General features: G+C 37.7%; 1 protein-coding gene and 1 long non-coding RNA gene across 7 annotated transcripts in view; one reads left to right on the top strand and one right to left on the bottom strand.

The window, feature by feature from the left end:
* cfap74 (cilia and flagella associated protein 74) overlaps positions 1-14,957 on the top strand; it is a 40,143-nt gene extending 25,186 nt beyond the window's left edge. For 5 of the 6 annotated variants that reach the window (XM_026331545.1, XM_026331544.1, XM_026331546.1 and 2 more), the window contains 17 exons: positions 2,389-2,476; positions 5,165-5,338; positions 5,814-5,947; positions 6,131-6,389; positions 7,026-7,160; positions 7,373-7,506; positions 7,891-8,025; positions 8,424-8,533; positions 8,653-8,708; positions 9,313-9,432; positions 9,658-9,813; positions 9,963-10,101; positions 10,590-10,744; positions 10,964-11,099; positions 12,323-12,456; positions 13,045-13,179; positions 13,559-14,957. In XM_026331545.1, coding sequence (XP_026187330.1) covers positions 2,389-2,476; positions 5,165-5,338; positions 5,814-5,947; positions 6,131-6,389; positions 7,026-7,160; positions 7,373-7,506; positions 7,891-8,025; positions 8,424-8,533; positions 8,653-8,708; positions 9,313-9,432; positions 9,658-9,813; positions 9,963-10,101; positions 10,590-10,744; positions 10,964-11,099; positions 12,323-12,456; positions 13,045-13,179; positions 13,559-13,657 — 2,299 coding nt within the window. In that variant the 3' untranslated portion in view covers positions 13,658-14,957. Of the gene's footprint in view, positions 1-2,388; positions 2,477-5,164; positions 5,339-5,813; positions 5,948-6,130; positions 6,390-7,025; positions 7,161-7,372; positions 7,507-7,890; positions 8,026-8,423; positions 8,534-8,652; positions 8,709-9,312; positions 9,433-9,636; positions 9,814-9,962; positions 10,102-10,589; positions 10,745-10,963; positions 11,100-12,322; positions 12,457-13,044; positions 13,180-13,558 lie in introns of those variants that run through there. The other variant, XM_026331548.1, reaches the window with a different exon arrangement.
* LOC113145147 (uncharacterized) lies at positions 6,977-9,800 on the bottom strand. The gene is made up of 3 exons (XR_003297215.1): positions 9,741-9,800; positions 7,329-7,397; positions 6,977-7,117 (listed from the first exon to the last, which is right to left on the bottom strand). It is a non-coding gene; the product is annotated as an uncharacterized LOC113145147 (long non-coding RNA).
* Positions 14,958-15,544: the final 587 nt, after the last annotated feature.

The raw sequence follows: 15,544 nt of genomic DNA, 5'->3' as shown, positions 1-15,544 counted from the left end.
TGCAGGATTGCGCTCAATCTGCCCACATCCTTTGCTTCATTCTTTGCCTGTCTTCCTCCACTTTTATTTGTCACCATCCAGCCCACACGTTTCCCTCACATATCCACAGAATTGTCCCTTAACACTACATAATCCCTGCTCTGCAAAAGCTAAGAGAAATGCTGCTCAATTATATTCTGATGGATACTCAGAGCCTAATAAGATGACTAAATTTCCATTTTGTTTGACATCGGTAATTTAGCCTGATATTGTGTTAATGTTAGTCTGTTAATGTGGTGGTGGATGCTTGAAACAGTTAACGGTTACAATAATCAAAAATATTTGGGAACTTAAGAGTTCTTATTTCTGTAAATCCACTTAGCCAGACCACCCTACAAAACTGTGTCTATCTCATCCATATTTGCCTGTGGCTATTTTTCTGTCACTTTATTCATAAATGTAGGCAACAAGCAATGCAGAGATGCCATACCCAGTATGAATCCCACCTACAAATCTCAGGTTCTTCAACTAATTATCCATTTCTAGAGAAAATTATATAGTATAAGCTCTATTATAATTACATGTAGAGGATTTGAGTATAACTGTCTGTTATACTGAAAAAATCCTGGAGGAGAATTTGTTTCCTGATTTTTGCTGTGAAAACCTGTGACGTCATGCTCATTAGTATAGGATCGCTTGAATGAGTGGTTTTAGGTCTAATCTCTGAAGAGTGAGGCAGTGTCCCCTGCCCTGGCAGTTCCGGCTGATAAGAAGAAGATTACATGGATGATTTACTACAGATTACACTGAACATCTCTGCTTGTACAGTCACTGCTGGTTTACCACTCACATCAAAATCAAAAACTTTGATGATACATTAAGTTGCAAGAAAACAAACAAACTCACCTGTTTGGTTGAGACTTTTGTGGTCATTTGCTTTTTTTTTTTTTGCCTCTTCTCCCATAATGAAATATCCTCAGCCTCTTAATCTGTTTTGTAATCCTTGTTGTAATCACTTTTTAATGGATCCATCTGGTTAACGGAAGCACTAAACCAGTCACTTTCCTCAAACCATAAGTTGAAATGTCCCGTTAATGGTCTTTTGAGTTTTTGGAGCCTTTCACTCAGATTATAGGGGATCCTCACAATTATTACTGATTTGACTTTCCAGTTTTTGTAAGAATGGACATGGAGTTCCTGGTAAAATAGGCTGATAGGCTGTACAGTTCTCTTAATAGTACCATAAAGTTAATAGTGTCATGAAAGACTATGGAGGAGAATTACTTTTGGATACTGTGGATGATCTGGCCACAAAGAAAGAAAAGTACACAAGTAAATCTGTACCGGACACTGATAAATCTAAAACTCTATCCATCCACCAAACTCTCTCGAGCATATGGGCCTGGCGACGTCCCACCAGGCTTTTCCACTCTGCCCTGCCAAGCTAATTCAAGAGTGACTCTCCAGCAGCGATTCTATTAGCAGGCTGAACAAGAGTGCTTCCTTAAATACACCCTCTGCGCTCATTGGTCAAGCTATGGAGGAAAAAAATATACATTTTTTGTTGAGATTTAATGCTGTCATATTAGGAAGTGATTTTCCAGCTTTGAGTCATGTTTATAGCAGTTGCTTTCAGCAATTAGGACTGAGAAATATGAAGCACAAACCTGTCTTCAACCCTGAAGCTGAGAGATTTGTTGAAGGCAAGGTTTGGTTATAGCGTACTGACTTCTCAAGAGCTTTAAAACTACTGACATTCACAGCATTAGCTCTTAACCCTTCAGCCAGCATTAAGAGCGTTAAGAGGGAAAGACAGAGGAGACAGCTGATATCAGAGAAACAGGAAAAGCCAGTAATAGCATGAAAAAGAGAAGGACTTTGGGAAAGACAGGAGTAAGTGAAGGGTAGTGATGGATCTGAACTACAAACTGCATTTGACTATTGTATATATACACTGCAGTTATGTATATATATATACTGTATATATGAGAGATAGAGAGAGATATGTATACTCTTTGACACTGGAGTTTTACATAAGCCTGGTCTTCTTTGAATCATACTTACGTCTCTCATCACCATGGCTACAACCTACAGTAGTGTGGAGGCACAGTCTGCATCTCTCTCTTGCTTTCACTGACGAGTCAATTCTACAGTCGTGGGTTAAAGTAAAGTAATGAATCTTTACGGTCTGAATCTGTTTCATGTTTTGAAAAGCCTGACAGTGGCTTGTGGCTTTTGACTGTTGGTATCTGATGTACTGAAAAAAAAAATTCAGAATCGCTAAAACCACAGTTGCATTTGTTTGCTTTCCTCTGCTCATGATGTCAAGATGAAGCCATTTTATGAGAGTGCCACTTTGCATGATAGTGTGTTCTCACACTTTACCTGTCATTTTTGCCTCTATTATAGACGCTCCTTATCCAAAGATGCCAAGAACTTCTTTGACAGCGATACAGAAGTGCTGGAGGTTCCAATGGTAGTGCAGGTAGCAGGGCAGGTATGTATCACACTATGGTGTGCACATTATACATACTGTACAGTCTCGACAGTAAAGCTCTCTGTACTCCTGGAAATAGTGTACTTATTGTGCAATACAGGGCTTGTGTCCTACTTTGTCCCTAACAGAAGCAGCACCACTGAAGATTGTAACCTATTTTGCTGGTAACAAACTAAAATTATCTCCCACCCCCAAGGCCCAGTTACTCTATGGGTGCTAATAAGCCAAGCATAAAGGTTATTCCACATTGTTCCACTGGAAATGTCTCCAGAAGCTCAAATTGGGGAAGCAGGAATTTATAGTATGTGTTGTTTTCTTATCTCATTGAATGGATATGTGTATTAACACACCTTTTGTATTGTTCTATTGGTTTATTTATTTTAATTATCTTACATCAGAAGCTCTAAATTTAATAGTGTCTTCATATAAAACAGACATCATTGGTTCTCAGATGTAAAAATCTTAGGTAACTGGCAGTAGGATCACACTCCTGGGTGCATTTGATCCTTCAGGTAAAAGCTACAAGCTTGTGTACATAAAAACAAAAGTAGAGAAGTTATCCATAACTTCCAAGGTGCATTTTAGTAATAAACACCTAAGCAAAGGTTTTAATTTTATAATCCAACTGCAGATTAAACAAGTTCACTTTCTCCTTCACTTTTCTCTTTGAGTGTGTACAGTGTGATGCATCAAGGAAGCATTTTACATTTGCTGCAGCTCTTTACACATATGACTGGCCAGTTCTCCCTAAGTTTCATTGTATTTAAAGAAATCTGCCAAGCCAAACTGCAACAAGTCCCTTAAAAACAGCAGTGTTTCAACTGTTAAATCACCCAACATTGCCTGTGTAGAAAATGAGTAGGACTATTATGATTGGACCTCTCGACAGATACTTCATAATTATTTTACCTGTGTAAAGTGGCCCATACTTAACACACATTAGATTTCATTATAGTTAGAAATATCTTACTACAATATATAGTATATACTACAGTAATATACTGGTCGTATTCAGTGAGAGTTCTTGCAAAAAATACAAATCTAAATATCTTCAAGGTTCTATTAGCGTTTTAAATTTTAAAAACCATTAATTAAGAAGCCATTAAAGTGGAAAATAAAGTGCTTACAGCAACTGAATTCCTTCAATTTGTCAGCAGCAGCCTTTTTAAAAAAAAAAAAACACACAGAGCAGCTGCTGAAACATTCGTGTTGCCTACATGCCAGTCCTCTTTTTCAGTAAATCTAAATCTGGTCCGTCTTCTTGCCAGATTGCCACCTTCCTTTCCCTCCCCATCCAGCCCCTATTCTCTGTCATTTCCAGGACATGGAGAGGAGAAGATTGTGGGGGGGAGCATAGTTTTGACAAGGAGCCAAAAACTGGGCCAGGATGCTCCTGTGGAGCACCAAAGCTGTTGCCCCCAGCCCCATGCCAAGAGTTCCTGGCATTACACCACAGACACATACAAGCACACATACTGTCACATAGGATGGTCACCAGACTCCACAACAGCCAGGAAAGCAATGGTGCAGAGACCAATAAACAAGGTCATCTGCTGAGCACTGACATACCTCAAGAGGATGTCATCTTAAAAAAAAAAGAGAAATGCCCAGAAAATCACAATATTACGTAGTTTTCTCCTTAAAGGAGTGTTGAAGTCTGGTGATGTTCTATATTTTTCACATTCTATCACAGGACAAAGAGAGACAAACATCCCCACTCACATTCACACCTACAGACAATTTAGACTTATCAGTCAACCTAACCTGCATGTCAGTGGACTGTGGGAGGAAGTCGAAGCTAAAACATCCATCCATCCATTATCTGTATCCCAGCTCTCTTTGGGTGAAAGGCAGGGGTCCACCCTGGACAGGTCACCAGTCCATCACAGGGCCACATAGAGACAAACAACCTCACACACTCACACTCACTCCTATGGGCAATTTAGAGTCACCAATCAACCTGACATACATGTTTTTGGATTGTGGGAGGAAACCAGAGAACCTGGAGAAAACCCACACAAGCACAGGGAGAACATGCAAACTCCACACAGAAAGGCCTCTGATGGGTTTCAAACCAGGAACCTTCTTGCTGTGAGGCAGCAGTGCTAACCACTAATACACCGTGCTGCCCTGCAAAGCTAGAACAAACTTACCATAATTATAAGTAGGGAAAAGCTGAGGCCACTCATTAGCAGCTGGTTTGATGCTTAGATTTTAATTTCTAAAAGCGACTTTGAGGCAAGGATGGCTATGTGCAGAAAAGAATCGTTCCATTTCGGTTGAGGAGACTAAAACAGTCTTAGCTTAAACATGACATAAGGCTTATTTTTTTAATGAAAGAAACAGCAGTTCATGTTAGTCCTGTGATCATGTTGTTACAGTCTTTGTTCTCCTGCTATTTTTTTTTTCAATCTGATTTTTGAAAATGCATAACAAAAAATTTAGAATAATATTAGGGAACAGTTGAACAGTTTTCACTGTGACCATTTTGTATTATACCATACAAATATGATGATGATGTTTTACAGACTTTTCAGGTAGAATAAAATCAATTAAAGAGTGACTTGATCAAATGCACGGTATATAAAAAAAGAACAAACTTTCTTCTTTATTAATTGTCATAGAAATGTTCCACTTAAAGAAAAATGTCAAAAGGTTGGTAAAGACGCTTCTTGTCTGTATGTTCAGGTGCAGCTTGTCCATTTCACAGTCCAAGCAATTGTGACCTCATCAGACCTGCAGTTTGACCAGACTGAGGTGGACTTCGGCTACTGTTCCATTTATCAGTCAGTCAAGAGCACAGTTCACCTTACCAACCTGTCCCTGCTGCCTCAGGACTTTGGCTTCTTGGGCATTCCTGAGGTACTGTATGAGTTGCAAGAGTTAGATTTTTGCTGAAAACAATATTGTTATTATAAATGTAGTGTCAGGCTTATAGGAGATTCATATGTAGTCATTAAGTGCTTTCACAAAGAGTTCTGTCCTCCCTGTCATAGATTCCCCATTTTTGAGATATGTTTTGATATGGTGTGAACAGTCTACAATAAGCAGTGAGGTTGTTATAAATTACATACAAATGCACTGAATTACATGGAGGCTTTGTTTTTCTTTGAAGCCATTTGTTTAGGCAGGGAACCTAAATCCAACATGTGAATGAGAGACTACTGGCTTTACCATTAAAGACTCCTGTATGGAGAGATAATAACTGGCTGCATTGAATGGCTGTTGTTGAACACATGATGAATAAAGTGTATTGAAATTTGAATTAAAGAAAAGCTTAAAATTTTAATTTAAAAATGTAACCATTTCGTGCTGTTTGTTTTCTATGATACTCCAGTTTGTTGATGTCCAGCCCAACGATGGCTTTGGTACTCTGCTCCCACATGAGAGCCTGGAGATTGATTTGATTTTCAGTGCCAACAAGGGCAAAGACTACAATTTCCAGCTCATCTGCAAGTCTGGAATGAACAGGTTGACTTGTAACCCTTAACTGTGTGTAAATGATTATTTATAACTTTGTTGATTGATTGACCTTGATTTTAATTATGGAAACTGGCTTGATCATTGCCATGTTTGAAATGATGGATATGATGTTCAATTGCATCCCATATTTATACATGTAGAACTAAGCTATTTATTTTCTTATGTCATCAGAGATTTCCTGCTGCCTTGCCGAGCAGTGGGTGTCCAGCCTCCACTAGAGCTCTCCCATTCTCTGGTCCAGTTTGGGGCCACTGCAGTAGGTGATCACTCCACTGCTATACTTCACCTGATCAACCGTCAGACTGACCACAACCAGTCCAAACAACCAGGAGCTGTGACTCTTGAAGTGCCCAGACTGTTCTCCTTCATCCCACCAGAGGATTCAGACATCAGCATCACTCCGACCACGGGACACTTGATGCCAGGAAAGGTGAAATAGAACATCTCCCATGTTTGCACTGATGTTGAAGGGACACCCCACATTACAGTTTAATGATGCACTCTACTGGATACCTGATGAAAGTGAAGGAAATATTTTTTTTATTTTGCTGTGTCTATGCTCTGATCTCAATGAGTACAGAACACAATAATTGTCTTATTTTGAATTTTATATTCAGACATTTTGAACGTCATTGCAATTTATTGCAACATTGCAGATGAAGTCAGTTGAGGGGGGAACATATCCTTGCATTCTCACATTTTTTTATAGAAAAAAAAGAATCCATTCTATTTGTTTTCCATCTGGATAGCAGAGGCCCACTGGGAGAAACCAGTAAATAGTCTGCAGTTTGAAAACAGAGAGCTTTTCGTCCTGAGTTCACTTGAATTTGTGCACACTAGAGAAAGCCCAGAACACAAGATTGCCCAAAACTAATTTAAACCTTCATTTTAAAATATATTAGAGGTTTAAATTGAAAGTCACCAGAGTGTAAGAGTGCTGAAGTCTGTTATTCTAAAAAATTCTGAAATTTTATACAATACAACACACAACATTACTCACTGTTATTGTTGTATTTTCAACCATTGTTTTTATATTGTTAATCTTATAATCTCTTCGCTGGCCTAGAGATGTCTGATTCAGGTGACGTTCAGACCCAGACTCTTGGAGCAGGACATCAAAGAAGAGTCGCTGCGGGTCCTCCACAGAGCCAAGTTGCTCTATGAGAAGGAGTTGGAAAGGAAAAGACATGCTGAACAGGAGGTATAACTGCACTCCCTCCTACACCAGTGAACTCCTGCTGGTGTGAGGGTCAGTCTGTGCTGCCACGTGGGAATTAAACTAAACACAACTCCAGCAGCTTACTGAGTTTTTTCACTTTCATAATCATGCTGGTATTTATAGAGAATGCAACCACTACATTTATCTTACCTTAGTATGAACCCATCAGTCATCTTCTGTATGTGTATTGTAAGGCTAAAAAGGACATCCCAGGGGAACCTGGCAAAGCAAAAAAGGCATCTGTCAATCCAAAGAACGAAAAGGTGTCAGATGACGCAACGACAGACAAACTAACTGAATCACCAAATTCGGCTGATATACAACCAGGGTAGGTTTTTTTCTTATTTGTACCTTTATATCATAAATTAAATAAAATATTCATCAGTAAATATTCTGTAGCCAAACATCAAAGAGTAGTACTGCAAAAAGACTAATTCTTTAAATATCTTTCACATCCTTCAGGAAATCATTCCTATAGAAAATGAAAGTATCTGATTGAATACATGGTAGAAGACAGAAATCCAACAACGATAAGATATAATTACATGCAAATCCTTTGTACATTCTCTCTTTTTTGTGCTTATGTGACTTCATCATTGTTCCCATTTCTTTTAATTTGCCTTCCCATACACATTCTTAACTGGAAATCCAGGATGAAAAGGTTTTGGACAGTAAAGGCAGTTTATTGATATGTGGTGTCTCTTTATTCAAGTTCACAGTTGTATGAGGAGGCGAGGACCTCTCTGCTGTATTCCTTCACCCAACACTACCGTGAGTACACCATTCCCTGCTTCATATCAGATGGAGACCCTCCAAAGGAAGACAGACAAGCCCAGCAAGCATGGAGGTAACACTTAGTCAGCTGCTCCACACACTGTAGACCCTGTTATATCCCCTTTGTTTACGGTCTGTGTGCTAAGCTAATGGAACAAACTGCTAGCAGTAGCTTCATATTTACAATAGACATATGAGATTGGTATTAATCTTTTCATTTCACACTTAAGAAAGTGAGAAATGTCTAGATTTCTAAAAGTATTTCTTTAAAGCCCTTGGCATTTTAAGTAATTTTTTGCTGCATGTTACAAAATTTTAAAATAATTTTTTGTTGGTCTCTTCCTCCATTCTTTTCTTCTTGTTATAATGTTTGCCTATTTAATAGTTTTATTAGTAAACCTGTATTGCGGGTTGATTTGCTGTTTGAATACCCAGATTATTATATCCTAGTCTTGTCCAACCTCTCTACAGTCCCTTCAATACTCTGTATTTGAAGCTGCAGTGTCCTGCTGTACAGCCCCCTCTGGTGGTAATATCCAACAGTGGCCACAATATAATAGACTTCCACCAGGTGGCAGTGGGTGAGTCACTTCAAATGCTGAAGTATAATATAAGCTTGGTGATTCATCACATACTGTAGGTGTGAATTCAACTAACTATCTTTTTGTATGTATTGATTGTTTGTGTATTCTGTTTTTAGGAGAGAAAGCTCTAAAAAGTTTTACAGTTCAAAACATTTCAAAGGAATCTTTGGATGTATCCTTTCTCCTACATACTTCATGACAAATGGATAATGTGAACATTTGATAACCCTGACCCCTAAACATAACTGCAATCATTAGAAAGATGGATTTTAGGCAACAGGTCCACTTCACTTACAGGATTTTTACTAATTACAGTACATTAATTATTTCTCAATATGGTTAGTGTATAAAAGTCTTCTGCAGAGTCCCTGCAGTATATTTCAATATGTTTCCTATGTGAGTGTGTACTACTCACAGACAGAGTTCTCAAAACCTGGCCAAATGAAATGATCCTATATCAAGGGGACATTGTGCCAAAAAATGCATTAAGGTAAAAAGTTTATATTTCTTAGCATAATGTTTCCTTATTCAATTTCCTTGATTAACAACATATGTGCCTAAGTAGTATTATACTGCAAAAATATACAGTGAAACCCAAAATCATAATACTCAATACAGTATTTAATATTTTATGTGTTCACAACTTATTAATGTTATCTCTTTATACCAGTTCATTTTGCATCCAGTACATCAAGTACTACATGCTACTATATACTATACAATAATAATAACAAGAAAAGAATAATAAGAATAATAATTCCTTGACCATTTCTAAGCTGAGGTCATCGATCCTGAATATATTTGGTCCTTTTTCCCTTCTTAATGCTCTCAGAAGCATAAGACCTGGAGAAAAACACATTTTGGTACTGGCCTTCAGTCCAACTCAGGAGAAAAAAGTGGGTGAAAACATTGAATTACTATATCTTAATAAACATGTAAGCATATCACCAGTGTCACACCTTTCTTACTAGTTAATTATACAAAATTATTATTACATCCCCTGTATATCCATTTATAACTGTACCTCACAAATGACAAACCACATTAAAGACTCTTTAGGAACTAACAACATAATGAATATTGAGTAAAACTTTGCCCAGCCACCCTCTACCATTCTCTAGTACTGTGAGACTCTGGAGGTGCATAACCAAAAAATGACCCTGGAGATGACTCTATGTGGAGAAGGTGTGGTTCCTGCTGTTACCTTGTCCCACCAGGGTGGTCTGCTTGACTTTGGCTATGTGTTGGAGAATGAGAGTGCCTCACAGGTCCTGAAGGTTAGTCAACAGCTACCAAGAAAAATTAAGTAAGATAACATATTGTTGGTTGTGAAGATCAAAGAATCAAATCCAGAAATATGAGTGTGTTGGCTGTTATGCACTGATTATAGTCTCGGTAATGACATCACACCCTCTTTTGCTCGTAGCTGCAAAACAACTCTGCGGTGTCAGTAGATTTCAAGGTGCTGTTGGCCAGTCTGTCTCCTTCCAGGCCTCAGGGTGGAGCTGATAGTGTTCCCTTCCTGCTGGGCAGCTACACAGACTCACACATTCAGCCTACTGTGGGTAAGTTGTAATTAATGCTGTACTGATTCACCAGGGAACCTGACTGCTAGAGATCCAAAAGAGACAGAGTTCTACTTATTCTTTGACACTTGTGTCCACTCTTTAGAGCTTATATAGTAATTATTGTTTTTATCACAGTATGTATATATATATATATATATATATATATATATATCTGTATATGTCAGTTAGTTGTTAGCCTTAGAGGAAAATCATTCATTATCCAGCTGAAGAAAGTGTTTTGTAAGCTCCTCCTTTGTAATGTCATTAACGTGGCATAAATATATGTAATATACTAACTAGAGCCCCCTTATATCTGAATAAGAAGCATCATGGACGACTGTGAGATCTGACATTAAACTTATTACAACATCCAGACTACAGCCATAAACAATGTTACATCATCTTTAACCATTGTACTTGTAGCAGATACAATGCAACAATAAAAGGTATAGTAATAATAGCTATATCTTTTGTATACTGTACAGGAACCCAGAACTATAGCAGCCTAAGTGTATTCAGTGTGGTGCCAATACAGGGCAGCATTGGTCCAGGACAAACTCAGGACATCAGTATCACCTTTCAGCCTGACCACCCATCTGTCAACTACTCTGACAGACTCACCATAGAGCTAAAGAATAAGGTCAGCAGGACACAACACACTGACTCACACACACTTTATATTTCTTTACTCAACATGACATTGGCCTTAATCACTAGCTCTACAAATAATCACACAGTCCAGATAAAATTGTGTCCTTCCAAAATGTTTTGTTGTCATGATGTGCATATTGCACCCTGTACATTCACACTGGTCTTCATGACGTAACAACCTAAAACCTGCCCCATGTCTGTCTCCCAGAGTAAAATATGTATGATGGATCTGAAGGGTGCAGCCACTTCACGTAACATGTATCTATTTGGAGGAGATCTGCTGAAAGTACCCATTGAATCCCTCCTCCCTCCACTGAAAACTAGTCATCCTCAACATGGTACAGGTACAGTATCAAAGGCTTCAAATTCGACATAGAATAATGGAAATCATAGTATTGTGTGTGCTGTTTATCTATGAAAATGATGCATGGAAATTGATTGAAATTTAAGCCCCCTCTTTAAGATACTGAAGGTGCTAAAAAGAGGAATCTCTGGCACTGACACTATAAAAATGACTATTAACATCCACACATTCCATGATTTATGCAGGCAAGGGCAGCATATGTGGCATGGTAATTTATGCTGATCATAGCATGCTGACAGCCCATGTGTTTGTCATCAGCAGTAAGATCACATTTTACCACGAAATCAATGTGTGAAAATGGGCTTGCAGACAGGGTTACAGTAAATTTTCATAAATCAAAGAGGTGTCTGTCCATGAAAAGTACTGTTTATTTTATTTATTTCTTCATTTATTTAATAGGGACAATGCAGTTGACATAGTTACAATATAATGTATCCAACTAATGTTCTGTACAAAGACTTTATAGCCATAGCTAAGTTGTGCTTTTTTAACACTATATTAAAACATACCATGGTAGTCAAAATAAATCTAATCTTAGCTGCTGGCTAAGACATTTAGCTTTGCTTTGACTGTGTCACAGAAACAGGACTCCTATTAGAAAAAGGATGCTATCTTATCTATTAGAAACCCTGCCATTGACAGCCAACTTACATTGTGATATCTGTGCATTAGATGTGTCTTGAAAGATGAAGCTGAAGGTCCATAATGGTGTATTTGCTTATTTTTATGACTGTTTTCTGGATTTCTGCATATATTTTTCCTATATCCTACTACCCAGGATACACCAAATCATGTTTGCATCGGGTGTCCTCACCTATTTTTGCACTATATTTGCCCCTTTTAAAGTACAAAGTGCAAAAATGTCTAGTTGACAGTTCACTTAAAAGCACATGATGGCACTACAGAAAAAGATGATCACCACATTTATTATGGCTAATCATTTATGGGTTTATGAATGTCTATATACATCTTCATAATAATCTATCCAGTATTTATTAGTAGTAGATATTTCTGTCTGGGCCAAAGTCTGCCTGACCTTCTAAATTACTTCAGCATTATTTAAAATGTTTAGCTGAGATGTAAATGAACCGATTCCACCAAATATGGTTGCTGCTACATTGAAGTGAAGTGAATCAATGCATGATTTGTAGTGAATGTACTAAAACCTTTAAAACTGCTAATACAATCCTTTCTATTTATCAGAATCGGAGGTGGTGGAAAAGCCCAGCATCCCTGTGCTGTTGAAACTGCGAGCTAGATACAGTAGTGGTGCCATCATACCTGCAGTGAGGGAGCTGCAAGTGGGTTGCATCCGCTCCACACAGCCCAGTAAGAAGGTACTGTGATATCACCAGACACTGATGTCCAAATATTCCAAACAACAGAGGCAAAAGGGTTAACTCAGATATATAATTGACTGATACCACGTAAATGATCACAAAACCTTATACAATTAAATTTCATTATGATAATGTATGTTATACTTTCAACTTCTATAAGTTATATTATTATTATACATTACTGTCTCAAACTTGTGTTGTGTTTTTTAATCTTGCATCACGTTGTCCATATGATAGTAATAACAGTAATGTCAACAGTAGTAGTATGCAATCACCCACCACCAGTCTTACTCTTCTAACTATGCTGTTCTCTAGGTCTCTCCAGAAAGAATGACTTGTATTACTGCTTAGAGATTCACAGTGTTTTTTTAAGTGATAGAAACGAAAGCAAAAAAGTGAACACAGTGCAACTACTTCCAGATTACAAACCGAAACATTTTGAGGCAAAAAGTGAAGCATTTAACAGCTTTATGCATGCCAAACCATTTTCAAGGTAAAGGATTGGTGGGGTAAAAAAAAGACTAGCACTGTATGTGAGTTTTGTCCTGAATTTCTCTTTGGACAAACCTTTTCTCTGTGTTTCAGAGTGGTGAGTTTTATTGGGATGATGTGGCATCCCTGCAGCAGCTGGGCTTCAGTGTGGATCCCAGCAAAGGCAGCATGGAGATTGGAGACAAACGCACTATTACTGTTACATGGACCCCCCAGAGTGGCTACAAGGTCAGGAGGAGAGGGATTTTGTTACTATTACTGGAGTAGGAAAACATCCTTTACAGAAAAGTCCATAAAGAAATGCTTGCACAAATCAGTGTCAGTGTCAGTGGGGATTTTGAATGCAACAATCTCTACAACGAATGCAGTGCAGTGCTGCATGGCTAATGTATTTTTATGTTGTAAAATAATAACGAATTATGATTGAAGGCACTTTATAATTAGTTACATTAGTCGTCAAAAATTAAAACACATCTTTAAGTAAAAATTTAATTACATACTGCCAAAAACAGAATTTTGAGATAGACAAAAAATGTCTGATGATTTATTAATTTGGTTATTTATGAGCACACTGCACTTGCTTATTGAATATATGTATGTGTTTCAGCCCTATGAGGTGATGCAGACATGTGTGGCACTTACCTTGAAGGGGGATGAGATGACTGTTTACAGAATCACCTTGATGGCTTTGGTCTCAACCACCTGACTGACCTCAACAGTACATGGATTCCAGCCAGTGGCAAATCTGCAAACACAGCACAAACACAGTGAAACAATGCACAAAGACATGATATATTGGCAGCATTTACAAATTAATTGAATATTTATGATTTTAATGTAATTATTAAAGGTGGATTATTTAATTTGAACCATTTCATTCTGCCATCCAGTGGCTCTATAGCTTCCATTCTTCTTATTCTTCCCATTATTATTATTTTAATTATTTTAGCTTTCAGGCCTCAGCAGAACGACAAGAACAAAGCTTTGGTGGATTGCTGCATTTGTGTTAAAATGAAAGTTTCTTTTCAAAAGACTAGTAAGAGTTGTTTCCAAAGCAGAACAATATCAAGTCATCATAATAAAGGTATGTCTAAATGGCTTTTAGGCACGAACAGAGTCCTTTTTAAGACCAATCTGTAACAGTACTGTAATTTAATGAGCACTTTACTGTATACACCTTTTTCCACCACCAGGGGGTGGATGTGTAGCTGCTTTATATCACAGTTAAGGGTGTGTCAGCTGATGTAAGCCAGCAGATGTATATACTGTAGTACTGCTGGTACTGTAAACATGAAGTGAAAGGAAGCAGAATTCACACTGAGGTTAAACAATGTACAGTGTGTTTGTGGGGACACTGATTTAATATAAAGGCCAATGAAATTATAACTTATTGATTAGGCATAGATTATCATATAGGATTAGTAGCAGTATTTGGCTCTGCAGAAGCAATTGGATGAAATAGTAACACCAGTGGCATCAATACCATTAGTAGTGGGCTGATAATTCTTCATGATATTTACAATATATAACTACTGAAACCTAAATACTACTACTATATACCACTATTCAGTTTAACATTCAAAAATGTTAGTATCAGTGTTACCATACAGAAATGCATAGGTCACTATTTAACTTTAGCACTTTGGAAAATCACCAGATAAGTACTTCTGTTGTTGCACAGTTCATTTAGTTCATCAAATTTATAAATATTTGTGCATGTTCTCAGTAAATATCATAAACAACAGAGGGAAAAAAGCAGCACCAGAGTTTGTCTGTGTTAGATATGTCATAAAAATCATCCTTTGAACATCTTGTGGATGAAACTTACTGGCTGATATCTGAATGCTACAATCACATCAGTAGATATGGCCAACAGAGCCTTATTTAGGTTTCTCATCCAGATTTTTTTGCAGACTTACTCCATCATATTAAATCATTACATCTTCATAAACTCTGTGTGCACTACTGTAAATGAACTTGGTCATGTGTATTTGAACAGTAGATGTCAGCAATGCCTCAAAACAAACCAACAGGATCTGACCTCTCAGAGATACATGCCGTAAGCATTTATCAGAGATTGTAGGAGATTATGCTAAATCAGATTACTGTACCCTGACCTGTCTATTAAAAGGAAGGTCATTATGAGCTTAGTCTCATGTAATGTCACTCGTTTTATGAAATGTACGGGATCATATTCTGCAATATCTGTGTTGCCAATTCGCCTCTTTTTCTAATCTGATTTCTCCCCTGATCTCTTGTTAATACTGTGAGATAGTGCTACTTACGCTCCCCGCTCTACTGAATGTGCGTGTCTCTGTTAATCTGTCTGTATGTGAATAGTTGGTCAATGTAAAGTAATGTGTATTAAAGTAAACCAAGCGAAATCATAGAGTTCAGATCTTAAAGGTTGTTGTATATCATCACTGTTTATCATACTTTTGCGTTTTTTAATGACTTAGTCTGAAACACAAAACATATCAAGGTGTGAATTGTTCTCTATTTGCACCCTCCCATCAAAAGGATGAATGCAGACAGTAAGCTTTCTCCCATGGGTGGTCTGAAGCTCTGCTAAAGAAGCTTCACAACACATGCA

This window comes from Mastacembelus armatus, chromosome 7 (genome assembly GCF_900324485.2).
Source record: "Mastacembelus armatus chromosome 7, fMasArm1.2, whole genome shotgun sequence".
Taxonomy (NCBI): domain Eukaryota; kingdom Metazoa; phylum Chordata; class Actinopteri; order Synbranchiformes; family Mastacembelidae; genus Mastacembelus; species Mastacembelus armatus.
Note: the sequence above shows the minus strand (reverse complement) of the source record. Positions and strands in the feature narration are given on the sequence as shown.